This window comes from Musca vetustissima, unplaced genomic scaffold (genome assembly GCF_032173495.1).
Source record: "Musca vetustissima isolate MV318-11 ecotype Yass unplaced genomic scaffold, APGP_CSIRO_Mvet_v1 utg29509, whole genome shotgun sequence".
Taxonomy (NCBI): Eukaryota; Metazoa; Arthropoda; class Insecta; order Diptera; family Muscidae; genus Musca; species Musca vetustissima.
Genome location: NW_026883678.1, coordinates 479,623 through 495,734, shown reverse-complemented (window position 1 = coordinate 495,734; position 16,112 = coordinate 479,623). Strand labels below are relative to the sequence as shown.

The 16,112-nt window shown below is 33.7% G+C and overlaps 1 protein-coding gene and 10 non-coding genes across 11 annotated transcripts in view; 4 read left to right on the top strand and 7 right to left on the bottom strand.

The window, feature by feature from the left end:
* The first annotated feature begins 3,620 nt into the window (after window positions 1–3,620).
* Window positions 3,621–3,693, top strand: Trnav-aac (transfer RNA valine (anticodon AAC)). The gene has a single exon. It is a non-coding gene; the product is annotated as a tRNA-Val (tRNA).
* A 364-nt stretch (window positions 3,694–4,057) lies between these two features.
* Trnak-uuu (transfer RNA lysine (anticodon UUU)) lies at window positions 4,058–4,130 on the top strand. The gene has a single exon. It is a non-coding gene; the product is annotated as a tRNA-Lys (tRNA).
* An 802-nt stretch (window positions 4,131–4,932) lies between these two features.
* Trnag-gcc (transfer RNA glycine (anticodon GCC)) lies at window positions 4,933–5,003 on the bottom strand. The gene has a single exon. It is a non-coding gene; the product is annotated as a tRNA-Gly (tRNA).
* A 1,501-nt stretch (window positions 5,004–6,504) lies between these two features.
* On the top strand, window positions 6,505–6,575 carry Trnag-gcc (transfer RNA glycine (anticodon GCC)). Its single transcript has one exon. It is a non-coding gene; the product is annotated as a tRNA-Gly (tRNA).
* Window positions 6,576–6,758: 183 nt separating this feature from the next.
* Window positions 6,759–6,831, bottom strand: Trnak-uuu (transfer RNA lysine (anticodon UUU)). Its single transcript has one exon. It is a non-coding gene; the product is annotated as a tRNA-Lys (tRNA).
* Window positions 6,832–9,386: 2,555 nt separating this feature from the next.
* The window catches only part of LOC133330614 (protein spaetzle 3-like), a 64,532-nt gene continuing 57,806 nt past the window's right edge, over window positions 9,387–16,112 (bottom strand). Inside the window, exons 4-6 of the mRNA XM_061539054.1 lie at window positions 11,928–12,272; window positions 9,648–9,773; window positions 9,387–9,550 (exon numbers count right to left, since the gene is read on the bottom strand). Coding sequence (XP_061395038.1) covers window positions 9,394–9,550; window positions 9,648–9,773; window positions 11,928–12,272 — 628 coding nt within the window. The 3' untranslated portion in view covers window positions 9,387–9,393. The remainder of the gene's footprint in view (window positions 9,551–9,647; window positions 9,774–11,927; window positions 12,273–16,112) is intronic.
* On the top strand, window positions 13,343–13,413 carry Trnag-ccc (transfer RNA glycine (anticodon CCC)). Its single transcript has one exon. It is a non-coding gene; the product is annotated as a tRNA-Gly (tRNA).
* On the bottom strand, window positions 13,598–13,670 carry Trnak-uuu (transfer RNA lysine (anticodon UUU)). The gene has a single exon. It is a non-coding gene; the product is annotated as a tRNA-Lys (tRNA).
* On the bottom strand, window positions 14,890–14,962 carry Trnak-uuu (transfer RNA lysine (anticodon UUU)). Its single transcript has one exon. It is a non-coding gene; the product is annotated as a tRNA-Lys (tRNA).
* Trnak-uuu (transfer RNA lysine (anticodon UUU)) lies at window positions 15,173–15,245 on the bottom strand. The gene has a single exon. It is a non-coding gene; the product is annotated as a tRNA-Lys (tRNA).
* On the bottom strand, window positions 15,494–15,566 carry Trnak-uuu (transfer RNA lysine (anticodon UUU)). Its single transcript has one exon. It is a non-coding gene; the product is annotated as a tRNA-Lys (tRNA).

Genomic DNA, 16,112 nt, shown 5'->3' with positions numbered 1-16,112 from the left:
GTGGATTTTTGAAGAAAAAAATGTCAAGGACTATTTCATCCTCAAGATTTGTTTAAGATATTTTTCAAGGACTATCTCAGCTTGAAGATTTGTTTAAGATAGTTTTCAAGGACTTCCTCAGCTTGAAATAAGGATACCTTTAAGATATTTTTTCAAGGACTTTTTCAGATTTTTTCAAGAATATTAACAACCTGAACCGATTTTTCCATTTTTAAGGAGTATTCTACCCTTAAACCTGGATTGCATTTTTAGAATATTTTTTTAAGGGATTTCAAAAAATGCACTGTGCAAAAAGACTATAATCGGTTATTTGTATGTATATTATTGAAAACTCATAAAACTAGACGATAATGCTATTAAATGCACTGGTCACACCACCATCACCACACCGAAAAGACCTAGGACATTAGCACCACAGACACACGTTAAAAGCCGTTTATTGTTGATAAGAATATCGGCAACAGCAGCAGTAACATCATCACCACAAACCAGTCAAAAGGACGATATGAAAACGAACAAATTATTGTCCCAAAGATGGGATAAAAGAGTATGGAAGTTAAATCAAGCTACTGGTGCACATGAAATGCACAATCAAAATGAATTGGAAGATTTAAGAGCATTCGATGATTATTTTTTGGGGGAAGTTAAATACAATGTGAAGCAAATTTTTGATGTAACCTGGTTGACGCGTGTCCTTATGAAAAAAAACTCCCGCACATACACACACACTTTCCAAAAATCCGATAAGATTTATAGGCAATTTTCACATTTAAGAGTTTATCTTCCATACCGTTGTTTCATGCGGCTGTCATCACAGAGATAAACGCTAAGCACTCTATTGTCTATTTCCTGTTTTCGCCACTGCATGGCGGAGTAACTGAATTTGAAATCTATGGAAAATCAGTTTTTCCATTGTCGTCGGATGCTGCAATTGTAATTTTTTTCTATAATTTTCTTTTGTGGCCTTGCTGAATGCTACATTGCGTCGCCTTGTGTCACCAAGTCATTGCCATTCTGGCATTTGTCATCGCCATCATCCGTACATTAGTGGTGGGTAATAAGAAAAGCCGATAATGTAGTTACTGATTTGACATTAACCATGACTTTGACAATGAGTTTAATGCCATGTCTGTTTTTAGAGTTTATAGTTGCGTTGTACAGACAACTGTACATAAGTGTAATTTTTTGGAATTTAATTTAAAAAAATTGTAATTTTTAAGAATGAAAATGGTTGCTACTTTCTGTTTCCATTAACTATAACTAAACAATTTTGTACATAATATCAACAATAATGTCATATTAATTTTAACCGTGGTTGCCTGTAGTCAATAATGTGTTTTTCTATTTTCTCTTCAAGGTCAAAGAAAATATTAAGATTGACATTAACTCTTCTTCATGAATAGTTTTGTGGCATAATAATAGTTAATGTGAATAATATATTAAGCTAATATCTTCTCGTAAATATTTTATGACAAATTGTAAATTTCTATGCACTTTGAGGGTAGCCATCAAATTGAAATTTTATAAACGTTCAGTTCGCGAAAAGTTGATACATGTTTTTCATATACATACGATTTTCTTAGGGAGAATCGGTAATAGTGGAAAAGGGCGATGTTAATTAAGCGTGGGTATTTCTAAAGAATACTTTTCCAACGACTTTAAGCCAATTAAAAGTGAATTTTTTTAAAGAATATTTTTTCAAGGACTATAAGCTAATTTTTATAAAATATTTTTGAATTTTTTATAAAATATTTTTTCTCCGATTATAAGCCAATTAATCGTGAATTTTTTATAAAATATTTTTTCTCCGATTATAAGCCAATTAAGCGTGGATTTTTTATAAAATATTTTTTCAAGGGCTATAAGCCAAATAAGCGCGGATTTTTTAATGAATATTTTTCAATGATTAATAAGCCAAATAAGCGTGGATTTAAAAACAATACTCAAGGACTATAAGCCTAATAAGCGTGGACTTTTTATGCATTATTTTTTCGACTATAAATCTTTTCAAAATTTTTCTTCCAGGTCTTTAACAGGCTTAGATTTTTATAAATATTTTTAATAACTTTAACAGGCATAGATTTCTGTAAAATATTATTGAAGACTATACCAGGCGTAGATTTTTGTCAGGGAATATAATAGGCGAAATTATTTTCGTAACTATAAATAAGAGTCGATTTTTACCGAAACTATTTCTAAAACTATAACAACCGTGGAATTTTTTCAAATATTTTTTACGAACTATAACAGGCGTAGATTTTTTCAATATTTTTCGTATACTTTTTCAAAATATTTTTTCAAGGACTATAGAGAATGTCGATTTTGATTTGTTAAGACCCGATTTATATTTATATATAGAAATATGCATCGGAGACACAACGATGTATGTATATTCTGATTCTAAATAAAATTCTATGGCGATTTAGACATGTCCTCCTGTCGTTTAAACTGACGATAAAGCTAGCAATTACTACTATAATAGGTATTGAAAATTGGAGATATCAATCCACGTTTTTTTAACAGTATTGCCTAATCGTTTAAAGGTTTAGGTATATTTCGCTACCAATGTGGCTGTAATTTTTTATTACGGGTTCCTTTAGAGTGACAAATATATTTGCAGAAGATGTTCGATGTAAGTTCATATTTTGGCATAGGCCTCATATAAAAAGGACCCACTTCATATTCGTTATGTTAAAGGTTTTAACCGATCTTTCCCACCGAAGTGGATGCAATTCGGTATTACACATTTTATGTTTTAATCTACTCCATATATTGTCCCCGCTTAATTTTCGCTGGAAGTGCCTATACCATTTCTTCCATATGAGTGTCTTATAACTAGGTATTTAATTTCTCAAAACATAACAATTTACAATGACCTAGTTCCCATGTAAAGGTCTCAACCTATTTAAGGTAATTTCATGCAAACCACCTGGTGAAGGATATAAGAAGTTAGTTAGGTCAATTTGTTTTTATAGTTTTTTTTTTTAATTAAAGCTGAATCCATTTCTAACGAATAATTTATTTTGTTTTGGAAATTACTTCGAGCCGAATCCGAATCAAGATATTTTGTTATTGACGGGCCAACCTCTTTAATGGTAACTTTCTTGCTACCCTACCATTTTAAATCGTGGATTTGTAGATATTTTCGCTGTATTAACCTCAATTGGGACGAAGTAACCAATGATTGGTGACCATTTTGCATAAAAAAAAAAAATAGAGGGAACACACATAGTGCATGACGTCTTTCCGAATTTTTCGAACGCCCTTTTTTACCAGTACTGCAGTGACATCCTATATGTCAATTTTTCATTTTTAAACTTTAAAATGTATCTTCTTTAAATATGATTTTGTTTATGATGAAGTGGACCCTACATTCATAGCACATTAATTTGAGTTCACTATTAACATATTTTAAGTTTTTCGATAATGATAAGTGACACTCATGTGTCACTTTCAACGTGACATATTTAATGTTAATAAAAATAGAATACCTAATTTAAAGCATTTCAATTTGGATGAACTAGCGTGGCAACACATCGTTCAACGTAAGAAAAACATGTGGGCCTACAAAAATGCCCCACATAATACTACACCACTAACCACAACGGCACTCCCTATATGTTTCCGTGGTGTAGTGGTTATCACATCCGCCTAACACGCGGAAGGCCCCCGGTTCGATCCCGGGCGGAAACAGGTAACTTTTTTGTTTTTATTACAACAACTTATTTTATATTGAAACAATACACAATAATGTGTGAATATTTAATTCTAAATGAATATTTTAAAACCACGACCATAAAAATTAAAACGTAAATAAATTTGTTAGTAGACCTTTTCAACCACATTATTTCATAATTTCTTTCAACCACATTAGGCATTGTGTCATAACAGCCTAAACGTATACCACACAAATATTGCCACATATTTCAATAGATTATCCTAGGCACGAACCGAGTTATTACAGTTTACACACCTTCTGCTTCTGAATATAACTCACCATGGCTGAGGTGTATTATCCATCTGATTCATAACGGCTTTTGGATAATGGCATAGTATAGCCCGGGTAGCTCAGTCGGTAGAGCATTGGACTTTTAATCCAAGGGTCCAGGGTTCAAGTCCCTGCTCGGGCGGCTCGAATTTTTTTTTCGTAATTTTGCTTTACAAAATTCACGAATATAAATGAAAATGCTGAAAATTGAATTATACTCCGACAATCAACTTGTAAATTTGAAAAAAAAACTTACCATGCCTTTTTGACATGATGTATATTTACATCGATAAAATGTCTTAAAGTCATAGCCTTTTATGATTTTGCCTTTGTTTCTTCTTTTTATAAAAGTAAACTACAGTATAAACTTGATAATCCGGACTTCGACAATCCGGATTATTCGGTAATCCGGACTGCATTTCACAACCCATTGCGTATCCTATAATCCGGATTGATTGACCTATTTGACTCAAAAATCCGGATTGTAAAGATACGTTACTTTTTATTTTAATAAAAAAAAATCGTTGCAAATTTAATTGAAAATGGTACCTATTATATTCAAAGTTCATATTTTTGAAATGAATAATTTTCATTTTTAATAAAAACAATTAAATTATCACCAAATTAATATAAATTTAAACCAATTAATAAAACTCGATAATCCGGAAATCTCGGTAATCCGGATTGGGGTCTGCAATCAATTATCCGGATTAGCGAGTTTTTACTGTAATTTGACTACAGTTAATTGATTTCGGCATTGCCATATTAAAATTTGTTAAAGTCAGTTTTGTTTTGTGCATTAACAACACATAAAAACTGGGATAATGTACAAATTAATTCGAATTAAGGCTGTCGTCTACCTAGGCTTTATTATTTTTTATAATTAATTTGTCATGTACCCAATGTTTTATTAGAAATATTCCCATGCCTGTGTAAAAAAGGATTGCATCGGCCGGGAATCGAACCCGGGCCGCCCGCGTGGCAGGCGAGCATTCTACCACTGAACCACCGATGCTTATACAGAGGATTTAAAGATGCGCCTACACAAGAGCAATCCAAACTTCATTAGCCTTACTAAATTGAAAGTATTTTTGCTGATATAACACTTCTCCGACTGGAAATTCAGATAACAAGTAATCAAAAATAATGTATGTTTTTATTTCCTGATTATGTGTCGATCAGTAAATGGGGCTTGTTAAAAAAGGTAAAAACTGAAAATTTCTTCATTCTGGATCAAGATCGAATTTATTGTTCAGTTTATTTATTTTATTTTATTTTTTTTTTTTTTGCAAAAACGAAAACGACTGCAGTTTTCTTCATTTACAAAGGGGTTTTTTTTTGGCAAAAAAGTTTTCAAAAAATAAATCACTGAAGAATGATCCTCAAATTCAAATCAAATTTCGAAATCTTTCCCTCTTTTATTTGTTTGATAAGACCATTAAAACAATTTTCGTAAATGTATTGCCCGAAATTTCGATACCACAACATTCAGACATATCCTCAGAGTACACATGGTACAACTTTATGTACCTATAGGACCATTTTTTAACGACTTGCCTTACAACACATCTACGGATCAAAAGTAATACGTCCTTTCTTAACACTTTATATAGTCTCCACCCCAATTTGAAGTTTGTAATAAATTTGTCATTCCGTTTGCAACATCTCGAAATATTCACCTGAGCCCCCATAAATACATATTATCTTGACCAGAATAAAATTCTATGTCGATTTTGCCATGTCCATGACTGTAATCTTATATTTTGAGTTCTCATTGAGTAGAAAATCTCCACACCAAAAATTATCAATACTGATCGAAAGTTACGGTTAGCCCCTTACATTACTTTACTCTTCAATATTTGGTATTTTGAGGGGTTTAGGCACGTTTTTCAACCGAATTGGTTCTAATTTGTTTTTTTTTTCAGGTTCGAATGAGATTTCAAATCCTCATAAGGGTACCGAGTAATTTTGGGTATTTAGAACGTTTTAGCCGCATTATGTTTTTATATATAACCCCATATAAGGGTAACGTCCCATTGTCCATATTTTTAATGATTTTGTCACATTTTCTAATTGTAATAGCTGTAATATATTACACCGGGATATTGGAGGGTAAAACACAGGAAATTTTCTATTTTGTTCCAAGTTTAGGTATAGCCCCGCATAAATCGAGGTGGTTATAATTTGGAATACCGCTTTCCGGATGAACGAAAAACAGAAATTATTCAACATAGTTCAATGTTCTAAAGTAGACCCACAGAAATATCCCGTTTTCTATCTGTAGTGTCTGTAATTTTAAACATATTTTTTCATAGAATTAAGAATTATCAAGGGCTCGATTACATTAAAAATGTTGAATTCAATTCAAACCTCGTGGTTGAATTCTAACGTATAGTTACTGTACACTGACATCCAAACACTGTAAACGTATCAAATAAAATATACTGTACACATAGCGGAAGTAAATAACTATAAACCCTTTGCAAAACCGTTATTTGTGAGCCAATGTTTATCAAGCATCGGTGGTTCAGTGGTAGAATGCTCGCCTGCCACGCGGGCGGCCCGGGTTCGATTCCCGGCCGATGCAATTGACTTTTTCTGATTTTTAATGAAAAATAAATTATTGAAAAAAAATCAATGAATATAAAATTTAATTTGTGGCGAAATGTGTGAATCGTAGCCTATTTAATTTTTAATGTTTAAATTTTCCAAAAAAATGTCCCCCTTAATTTTTGTACATTTCGGAGAAAAAATACGAAAAAAGCCGAATCGCCCGAGCAGGGACTTGAACCCTGGACCCTTGGATTAAAAGTCCAATGCTCTACCGACTGAGCTACCCGGGCCTTGTCAGAACCTTGCATGATAATGTATTTGAACACTTACGGCTAGAATTGTTCTAGTTTAATAAAAGAAAAAAAACTAATTTCTAAATATTTATTTGTAATCATAAATTTACAGCCTGTTTTTGTAAAATTCTAAACGAACGAATTCGAGTGACTTACGACCAAACTCCTTGGTTTTGAAAAATATGTCATTTATTTTTGTTTTGAATCAAAAAATATTTGTTTACATAAACAAAGGTTTGGTCGTAAGTCACTCGAATTCGTTCGTTTAGAATTTTACAAAAACAGGCTGTTATTTTGTTGTGGTTGTTTTTTATTCAGCAAAGAGGTGTGCATGTGTGTACGTACGTTCGAACGTTTACTTAATTAATAAACAGAAAAATGCTAATGCTAGAAAAAACTTAAAATGTAAATGCTTGTGAATTGGTAATGTTTGTGTCATCATGTGTTGTTATACTTAAAATTAATTTATTATTAATTATATGTAATTTTATAACAAACAATTTAACTAAATATATATTTTCTTTAGAGTTATATTAATTACTAATATTAATTTTTTTTATTAGGAGAGCAAAGGATTGTTGTATTATTCTTTTAAGGGACATTTTTTATAAATTTTTTGTAAATAATTCTGTTGTGTATAGCACTAAAATGTTTTTTTTTAACCTTTCATAAGGGACCTTCATATTAAAAATAGCACAATTTTTATTTATGTTTATATTTTATTATTTATGGTTCGCTTATAAGATATTGTCCACTTATGATAGTTATCGTCGTGTGGGATTTTCCATCGCGTATATATTATTAGTCATTAAAATGATTTTAATTGGCACGGCATTTTAGTTGGAAATATTTGCATTTCCATCTTGGCACGTTTCTTATAATCAACAAAATAGGAAAAAAATAAAAATAAAAATTAGGCCATAGGCAATGAAACTGGCCATAGGTACCCTACACCACTACACACCCAAAAACGTGGATGATTGGTAATTTGGATTGCAAATGATTTTTTTCTATCGCAGCTGTCCCTGACTATTTCAAAACATCTTATAGAATTTATTATATCAGACATTTGCAACATTGGAGAATATATAAATTGACTGATGCAAAATATATAAATTAAAAATGCCTTAAATCGGCCCTTGGGTTCAGAGGTGAAATCAATTTAAAAGAACAGAATCTGCCCAGAACAATTTCTAATTTATCTACTCTTTAAAATCGAAACCAGATGTTTGGAAATTTTTATATAAGGTAGCAAATGGATTGTCCGGCAACTCAAATTCGGAATGAGGGTCACTGATGGTAGGGGACTTTTTTTTGAAAATTCGTAGAAATATTGATTTCAATAGTCCAGAATCTTCAAATCATTGTTCAATCAGGGTTTTTTTTAATTAATAAAAATAATTTTTGAATACATTTTGGTATTTTTTTAAACTTTTTTTAACTAAACATCTTGCAACCCTAGATCCTTGTTTTGTATTCCTCTCGACTTAAGGGGACCCCCCATTCTCGGGGTCGAAAATTTTGTTGATATAATTCGAATCTACACTAATTAAAGAATGTCCTTACAAAATTTCAAATGCAAATCTCAAGAACTATTGAAGATATAGCCGATTTATTGTGTCAGCATCAAGGGCTGAAAGCCTTCTCAAACTTTAAACACGTTTTTCTCTAAACATTTTGTTGCGAATGGCGGGCACGATAACTCAAAAACTAATAACCCAATCGACTTCAAATTTTTACACGTTTTTCTGTGAGTGTATAGCTATCGTATGAACTAGGATAAAGCCAATCGGTGAAGATCTTCCTTATTTTTTAACTTGGGTTTTGGTAAAAAATCGGCGATTTTCCAAAAATATTTTTTCAAATGTCCACCATTTTGTTAATTTTGGAGCAAAGTCAATAATCCTAGTTCATACGAGAGCCAGACATGTACTCCTTCTAACACCGTTGGAATTTTCGGATTCCGATGTTTCAGTGAGGAGTTATCATGCCCGCCATCAAAAATAAGGACTTTACTTTAATTACAAAAAACAACAACAAAACAATAACAAACATTTTGTGTAAATTATTTTTTTTTTCTTCTAATTTAAATCTTCAAGTATATATGTGTTAAGTTACAAACCTTAACAAGCATTGGTTTTGATTTACCAGCCCATTGAAAATCTTGAAAAAAAATCGTGAATGGGGGGGTTCCCTTAAATTATTTTTGCAACAATTTTCCATTATATTGGTCGATATATTCATATTCCTTACCATAGGGACCTTATTGTACCACACAATGTGTAGTGGTTTGTACTAAACCCATCTTTAAAACCAACGACTATTTCAACCTATCTATTAAAATTTACCGAATCAATATTATTGTTATAGTGATGTAGGATATGAAACAAAAAAATCTAATTATATTAAACATTTAAAAATATACTTCTAATTTATCAAAGGAAAATAAACTTAAAAGTAAACTTAACAAACAAAATATATAAAATGTTTTCCTTTTTAAGGTTATATTTTTCTTTACTAAAGTCTATCAAAAATTTTGTTTGGGTGCGCACGTTCACCTTAAGGATTACATCTGCATACACAGCATGATGGGAACAGGAACCAATCCATAAAGATTCCCTTACAATCATTATCCGGATCATAGGCCAGCAGACGATGCCATTTGTATTTTTGCTCACAGCCACATTCACCAATGCAACGGTGTGTGTGGGCTTTTCTGTGGGGAGAGGAGCATTAATAAAATTATTTAGAATTAGAAAAAATTAAAAATTTTAAATTTTAATATATTTTATATACTGGATTTTTATACTTACGAGCATATCTCTTGATGTATGGCTTGTTCAAAATGCTGCGTATTTACTATGGCCCTAATTTTGCCAGCAGAATTTGAGGCCCAATAGGGTGTGACAATTTCCACTTTCGATTCACAGGCATCCAATCTGTAAAGAGGAAAAAAAAAATAGAAAATTAAATGAACTATGGTAGAACTGGACTTATTTGAAATGTGATGCCGTTGTAACCATCCGAGATTCAAGGTAACTAAATATAATACAAGAACTTAAACTAATTGAAAAGGAAGACAGAATAAAAATAATTCGTATATTATATGAATAGTGTTCAGAATGTGTTGCCAATGTCCTGATTTCCGCATTTTATGAATACAATTCATAAAACTTTAAATACTGGTTTCATATCAAAGAGAGTGAACAAGGTATCTTGTGTGTGTTTGGTGGTGGCGGTTTTTTTTATAACAAAGAAACATATAAAGGATTCAACAACCTGGATTTTTCCCGATCAAACAACGATAAATCAAATCGAGCATGTTGTGATAGACGGAAGGCAGTCATCCAGTGTTTTAGACGTTCGATCGACCCGAGGAGCGAATATCGACTCGGACCACGAAAGCACTCCTTGTCCCGATAATAATATAGAAGCACAATGGCAAAGAATTGGAGTGTCGTGATGCTAATGATGTGTGAAAAAAGCGCAGCGTATAGGGCAACCATGCAGACAATACCAACACGTAATACGAAAGAGAATTATCGACAGAAAAGGAGAGAGGAGAAACGTATTTTTAGACAAAAAGGACGAATAAGAAAAACGTGAGCGGGAGCAAACCAAATGATTTGGTGCTGGCACATCCTCCTGTAGAGATGAAGAAGGAAACCTGGTGACAAATACAGGCAGAGTGTTGAGGATCTGGAAGTAGCATTTTGCAAAGCTTCTGGTACCAAATAGTGGCGTTGAAGAAGATACCCCAGAAACAATAAGAGATGATGGTTAGAGTTTATACCTAGCCAAGATGAGGTCATAAAAGCAATTAATCGGCTCAAGAACAATAAAGCAGTAGGAGCCGATGGGTTACCAGCCGAACTATTCAACACTGGTGGCCAGATGCTGGTCACCACCATTGACCAGATTTTCACTCTGGAAAAGACCCACGAAAAATACATCGACACATTCCAGATATTCGTCGACTATAAAGCCGCATTCGACAACCCTATCAGTTCAGAGGTGTTTAAAGTCATGTCTACGTTCGGCATTCCTGCAAAATTAATACAGCTATGCAAGATAACTTTAACTGTCATAAGATCAGCAGTTAAAGTACGAAAGGTCCTCTCGGATCCTTTTAATGCCGATCGGGAGTTCAATGAAGGTGACAGCCACTCGTGTGACCTTTTTAACCAGCTGCAAATCTTCAAAACTACAGCTTCGAGGTAGTCAAAAATTTTATATACCTCGGTACCGCCATAAATAAAACTAATGACATCAGTTTTGGAGAAGGATAGTGTTGGCCAGCAGATGCTACTATGGTCTATGTAAGCAATTTAGAAACATCCGATCCGAAAGATCTATGAATATCGATGTCGAATGAACCATGAGTTGTACCATTTATTCGTGGACACCGACATAATCAGACGTATCGAAGTACGACGACTACGTTGGCTAAGTCATGTCGTGAGAATGAATGAGGATGCTCCATCTCAAAAGGCATATAAAAGCGAGGCAACTGATAGTTCACGCAGAAGGAAAAGACCACGAATTCGATGTAAAGATAAAGTGGAAGACAACATCTCGGAACATGGTCTTTCAAATTTAAAGGCCGACGCGCCTGGAAATCTTTCATAAGCTCGGTTTATGGAACAAATGTTCTGTCACAACCTAGCTAAAATAAAATGGAACGACCCTTAACACAAATCCCAGATCGTTCGAGAATGGATGCCTTATAATTTTCCAAAAGTGATTCAAACAACTCCTCAATAGTCGGATTTGAATCCTATAGAGGACTTTGAACAAGCACACCTAGTTTTAAAAATGCTTTACAAGGAGAATTCAGACCTGCCAACTCTCTGCCGGCATGGTTAAAAGCTGGAAAGGATAACAAGGGCTATCATACTAAGTATTAACCAAAAACAATTAATTCCTTGATTAACATGCACTTATGGCATTTTTATTACAAAAAATCAAGTGGATACTTTTTACTGCGACTCACTGTATATACTTTGTGGGTCTCCGACGATTTTTCTATGTGTTTGCAAGTGAAAAGACCACCTTATGATAAAGGGTATAAAAATGTGCCAATTTTAACTTACCTTCCTGTCGGCGAAGCCTGTTGACCACTCCTCGGTCCCGTCTGCTTGGCATTTCGATTACCCTGATTATTGTTACGATTTCCCTGATTCTCAGCCTGACGTTTATTACGCAGCTTGCCAAAATAACTTTCACCATGTTCCTCGTCATGTGGTTCGACCTCATCATCGGGCACAAATGAAGGATATGCACCAGGTGGTAGGAAAATATCGGGTTCATCAATAAAACGCCTCCTACGCTTCTTCGTCTGTTGCCGTGGGCCACCATCGTCCATGTTCATTTCAAAATCACCATACATTCGTCGCATCAGCGCCTTATTGTCATCAATGAAACGTTCAATTTTTTCACTGCAAAAAGAAACAAAATAGACATGAGGAAATGCAAATAAATATATTTTTTAATTACGATAATATTTCATAAAAATTGTCTCGTTGTTTTTTTTAATTCATTAATAAAAATGCATTGTTAGTAAACAAATCAGCTTAAATGATATTCTTAACACCTCTACGACAGACGCCTTCACTGTTTCTGAGAGCAAGTTCGTCGTCGTACCGTTCGCACATATTATTCAAAATAATAATCTGTCAAGAATGTTAAGTCTATGCCGTTGGAAGGTGATTACACATCAACTTTATGAGGTCTCAAATGCATATTTAATAAATTAATTGTAGCTTTTCTTTAATTGCTGTCATTGAATTTAAAAAAATAATTGTTGAGTGTTATATTTTTTTGCAAATGTGTAACATGATATGTGAAAACTAGTTGGGGAGGTGAGGTACTTGGAATCGGATATGGAGTATTAGTGATATTGAAGAAAAATCAAAACGAAATATTTTTTGGAACTATATAAACAATTTTTACAAACAATGCAGTGTAGGCAGGGTCCCTCCGAAAATATTTTTTTTTTTTTTTGTAACAGAGAAAATTTTATTTTACACCAGCGCACCAAAATTAGAACCGATGACTTGTATAAAATTGTTTATTTTTCGTGGATATATCTGATACCCTATAATAACCTCCTTTGTATTTCAACATATAATATTTTCTCATCGTCTTTCTATTAACAATGACCTCTGACAGAATTAGTGTCACTTATTTGGCCATAATATGACTGCACATGACAATCCCTTTCACTAGAATATTGGCAATATGTAGATATGTCACAATATGTTTGTGATTTCACACAAAAGATTATTATCGTGTGGTTGTTGTTCTTTTGTTGGTCACTTATTCTCACCCTCTCTAGCATAATACTAAGAAGAATCGAAAGCGAAAAAAAGCACTTGTGTGCTTGCTTTGCTAATATTTCTCTTTGGCCAGCGCACATTCTTTCTAAATATAGAAAGCCTTTCACTAATTTGCTTTATGGTTTGCGAAAAATAATTGAAAAATTTTTATCGATGCCGAACCGTTCGAAGCATCGGTGGTTTAATGGTAGAATGTTCGCCTCCCACGCGGACGGTCCGGGTTCGATTCCCGGCCGATGCAGATTTTATAGGATTTAAGGACTTTTATCCTTCTCTTATCACTTTCCCGTGGGTAATTCATAACTTCAGTGCAATTTAGATGAAGTATAATTCTCATTGAAGTTATCAATTGAATGAATTATAATCACGTTGAGATGTTGGAGGGTGGTGTGCCTAGGTGATGGCAATTGCAAAATTAGTAATATCGCCCGAGCAGGGACTTGAACCCTGGACCCTTGGATTAAAAGTCCAATGCTCTACCGACTGAGCTACCCGGGCTACCAAATATAGTAATCGGATTAGAAAAAAACCTACTTTAATAATGGAAGGCACAAAATCGATGGTAAATGAAAGATCGGTCGATTAAATGACTCATTAAAATTTGTGGAAATATAAACTTCACAAAATGGAAGAGTAGGAGGATTTTAAAGCTTACAATTTTCTTCCTTCCTTCCGATTAACCATTTCCTTCTATGACCTCTTAAATGTATACCTCCTTGAAGTAGGTAATGCTATGAGTAGGGTTTCTGTTTACGGGAAAAAGTATCTACCCTGACTTTTCAAATAAAACACAAAACAATATTTTTGAAGGTTCACAAAATGGAAATTGATTTGAGCAGGTTCGTGTTTCAACGTACCATTTTTTATATTGGGAAATAGGAAATAATTATTAATATTGAACTTTTTGAAGATATCACTGGTAGACGTCCATTCTTCCATCGAATATTTTTTCGACTATATTTAATGCAATTGTCGTCGTCATCATTGGACGAGACAGTCCACTGAACGAATGGACGACATAGTTCAATGTATATTACTGTCGTTTATGAACGATTTTATTTACAAAACGTCGTCGATCACTGAACAGAATTTTGTTTTACACCTTCAGTGTCGTTCAGGGTTGCTCTGGCTTTGACCAACTGAAATGCGTCAAAAAAGATCAACTTCATGTAAAATGTGATAAATTGAAAAAAGGCACTCGGAAAATTAGTCAATTGCGGTGTTCAAAAGACCAAATGCAAATACCTCAGTAATGTTTAAGCATAGCTACGGGGACAATAAATAATCTGAAGCCACATTTAAAAGGATAGCAGCCATTTGCTTTAATTGACTCCCAAAGACAGCCCGTAGAAGGGAGCTGGAAACCCCAGAAGAAGTGGCTCAGGTTTCCGAACCAACAACTGCAGTTAAAACAAATGTGGAGCCAATTATAACGGAGTGCAGAAAATAGATAGTCAAGGTCTTCGAATGATTGGGAAAGGCCATCATCCTTTGCGGCTGATGGAACTGGCAGCTTAAATGCAATACCAATTGTACGAGGTGAACGACCTAGTTCAATTACCAAGTTCGTTCGATCGCTTTACTGAACGAAATTGCCCAAGACTACCATTGATATCTCGATATGCAAAGAGTTTCCATAATATTTTAACAATGATTCTGCAGTTCCATTCTTATTTATCTTTCACAAAGTAACTTCTGTATATAAAATATCTCCATACGCCCGAGCAGGGACTTGAACCCTGGACCCTTAAATTAAAAGTCCAATGCTCTACCGACTGAGCTACCCGGGCTGATAAGCAATATCGGGAGTAATATCTAAATTTGTGGAAAGGTTTTTGGCAACAATTTGCCAAATATTCTTTAATTTCAGATTTTGAATATTTTCTGTTAGTCAATTAAAAATGTTGATCATGTTTCCAAATATTGGACTAACTTCTAATCTGGGTTTTCATATATAAATAAATCTAGGCTGTATAAAATTAAATATAAAAATATATTTCCGCCCGAGCAGGGACTTGAACCCTGGACCCTTGGATTAAAAGTCCAATGCTCTACCGACTGAGCTACCCGGGCTCATAATTTGGTCCAGCTTTTATAATCACAGGATGCGATACAGGTTGTACTATTATATTTTATAATTAATTTCATAACTCGATGTTCCCCCATAATTAAAAGTTTTCTTCGGGATTATGGTGGTTGGTTTCAGTTATGGAAGTTCGACTTCTCCGATCACAAATTACCTATAAATCCTGAGTATATAACCATGGAACATTTTATAGCAGCATATTTCAGGATGTGCTATAATTAAAAGTTAATAAATTCGCCCGAGCAGGGACTTGAACCCTGGACCCTTGGATTAAAAGTCCAATGCTCTACCGACTGAGCTACCCGGGCACATAAAACACGTCCTTAGTAAAGTTGGATTGGTTTGTATTTTTCACGTCGTACTCTTCCGTAATTCTGATTTGTTTTACTACAGTGTTGTCATATCCACACTTAGACAACCAGTCCGCCCCGCCATCTCTTGAAATTGTACGTTATTGATGAAGTTCTTTATATCCAAGGTAAAGCAAAACATAGGTTTGACAGAAAAAATATAAAGTCCGTTAGAATCTAATAGGTTTTGTGTCCTTTCGAAAATTCTTAAGGTGATTCTCTTTTTCTTTGATGAACCTGAAATTTTGTGTAAAGGTTCTCAAAGCAAAAATGTTTGTGAGGATTGTCATCGTCAGTATTGCGTATATTTGTAGCAGTGTTCGTTATAACCAAATTAAAATGTATGAAAATTGAATGTTGGTACCGAATTTACGCTGCATCCGTAAATTCGCTATAATAGTAAATATTTGTATGAAAAATATGTATAAAAACTTTGGCACCAGGAAAAGTGTTCGCTATAAATTAAATTCATTATTAACGGTATTCATTATAAGTGTACTCGAC